This window comes from Penaeus monodon, chromosome 29, assembly GCF_015228065.2.
Source record: "Penaeus monodon isolate SGIC_2016 chromosome 29, NSTDA_Pmon_1, whole genome shotgun sequence".
Lineage (NCBI taxonomy): Eukaryota > Metazoa > Arthropoda > Malacostraca > Decapoda > Penaeidae > Penaeus > Penaeus monodon.
In genome coordinates this window covers 12,328,772-12,329,909 of record NC_051414.1, presented here as the reverse complement: position 1 = coordinate 12,329,909, position 1,138 = coordinate 12,328,772, and the positions used below count along the sequence as shown (strand labels likewise).

Below are 1,138 nucleotides of genomic sequence, written 5' to 3'. Positions count from 1 at the left end.
GGTTAGCTATTTAAAAAAAATAAAAGGTGAATTCTTACCGATAAAGAGATCGTAACTCAGGTTGGGGGAAATTTTTGTCTTAGGATTGATAGTAAGCACCACAGGAACTCTTAATTAAAGTCGGAAATAAGGTTGGAAATGAAGAAGAATAGACAAACGGCACGTTTTCCTACATTATAACCTGACCTGAGTATGTTGTCCAGGCGCGTCGTAGCTTTAGCGCTGAAGAGGTTACACGAGGACGAGGAGTTCATTCAAGAGCCGCCCATGTCTTGCGACGAAGAGGACTTTTGGGGAGACACAGGAAGAACGCTCTTCAGGTTAGATTAGCTGTTTTAATGCATGATTCAGGGAGAAATCTCTTTGGCTGGATAACAATTGAAATAAAAATAGAGTGATGTTTTAAAAATAATTGTTCAGTCTTCATTTGCGTTGTCCTTCCATAATTTGATTATCATGAGAAAAAAATCTAATTGATTTTTTCGTTGCGAAATATTCTTAGTCTACATTTCTAGGTACTGTTTTTTGTAGGATGATTCGAGAGCAGGTTCTGACTGACGGCAAGACAGGCAGGGTAGCCTTTGATGAACACGGCGACCGCACTCACGCCGAGTACTCGATCGTCAACGTCCAGGAGCGCAGAATGCTAGCGACCGTTGGAGATTTCCTTCATCAGGTCTGACTGTGAAGCCTTTGAAATGAGCAAGTATGCATGATTAGGCAGAAAAAAATATATAACCTTATAAGGAATTTATAATATGTATTTTAACATGAAAAAGAAAGACGATAATCTCTTTCATAATTACGAACATATAAAACTTATAAAACTGTATGTGTAAATCCGATATGGATGTACTTTTTCTCTTTTTTTCTGATAATGATACATAGAAGCATGTAGAAACTTGCATTAAACAGTGCATTGTTATGTCCTCGACAGACAGGGGATGCCATGAACTTGTCGTTGAATCTGTCTAGCATCGTGTGGCCTGGAGGCTCCCACGCTCAACCCAGGGGGTACTCAATGCCAACACACCTCAGGGTTAGTGTAAATCTGTTTCTGCAATCGGAGATGGCGTTGATGATAGTCACAATAACAATAATGACAGCTAAGGTCATAATGTCTATATACAAATTACGG

At 39.4% G+C, this 1,138-nt stretch overlaps 1 protein-coding gene across 1 annotated transcript in view; it reads left to right on the top strand.

Moving 5' to 3' along the window:
* Positions 1 to 1,138, top strand: part of LOC119591961 (glutamate [NMDA] receptor subunit 1-like) — a gene marked incomplete at its 3' end in the record, with an annotated part of 29,363 nt that overhangs the window by 18,800 nt on the left and 9,425 nt on the right. Inside the window, 3 exon segments of the mRNA XM_037940715.1 lie at positions 204 to 320; positions 532 to 676; positions 938 to 1,039. Of these exon segments, the coding sequence (XP_037796643.1) occupies positions 204 to 320; positions 532 to 676; positions 938 to 1,039 (364 nt within the window).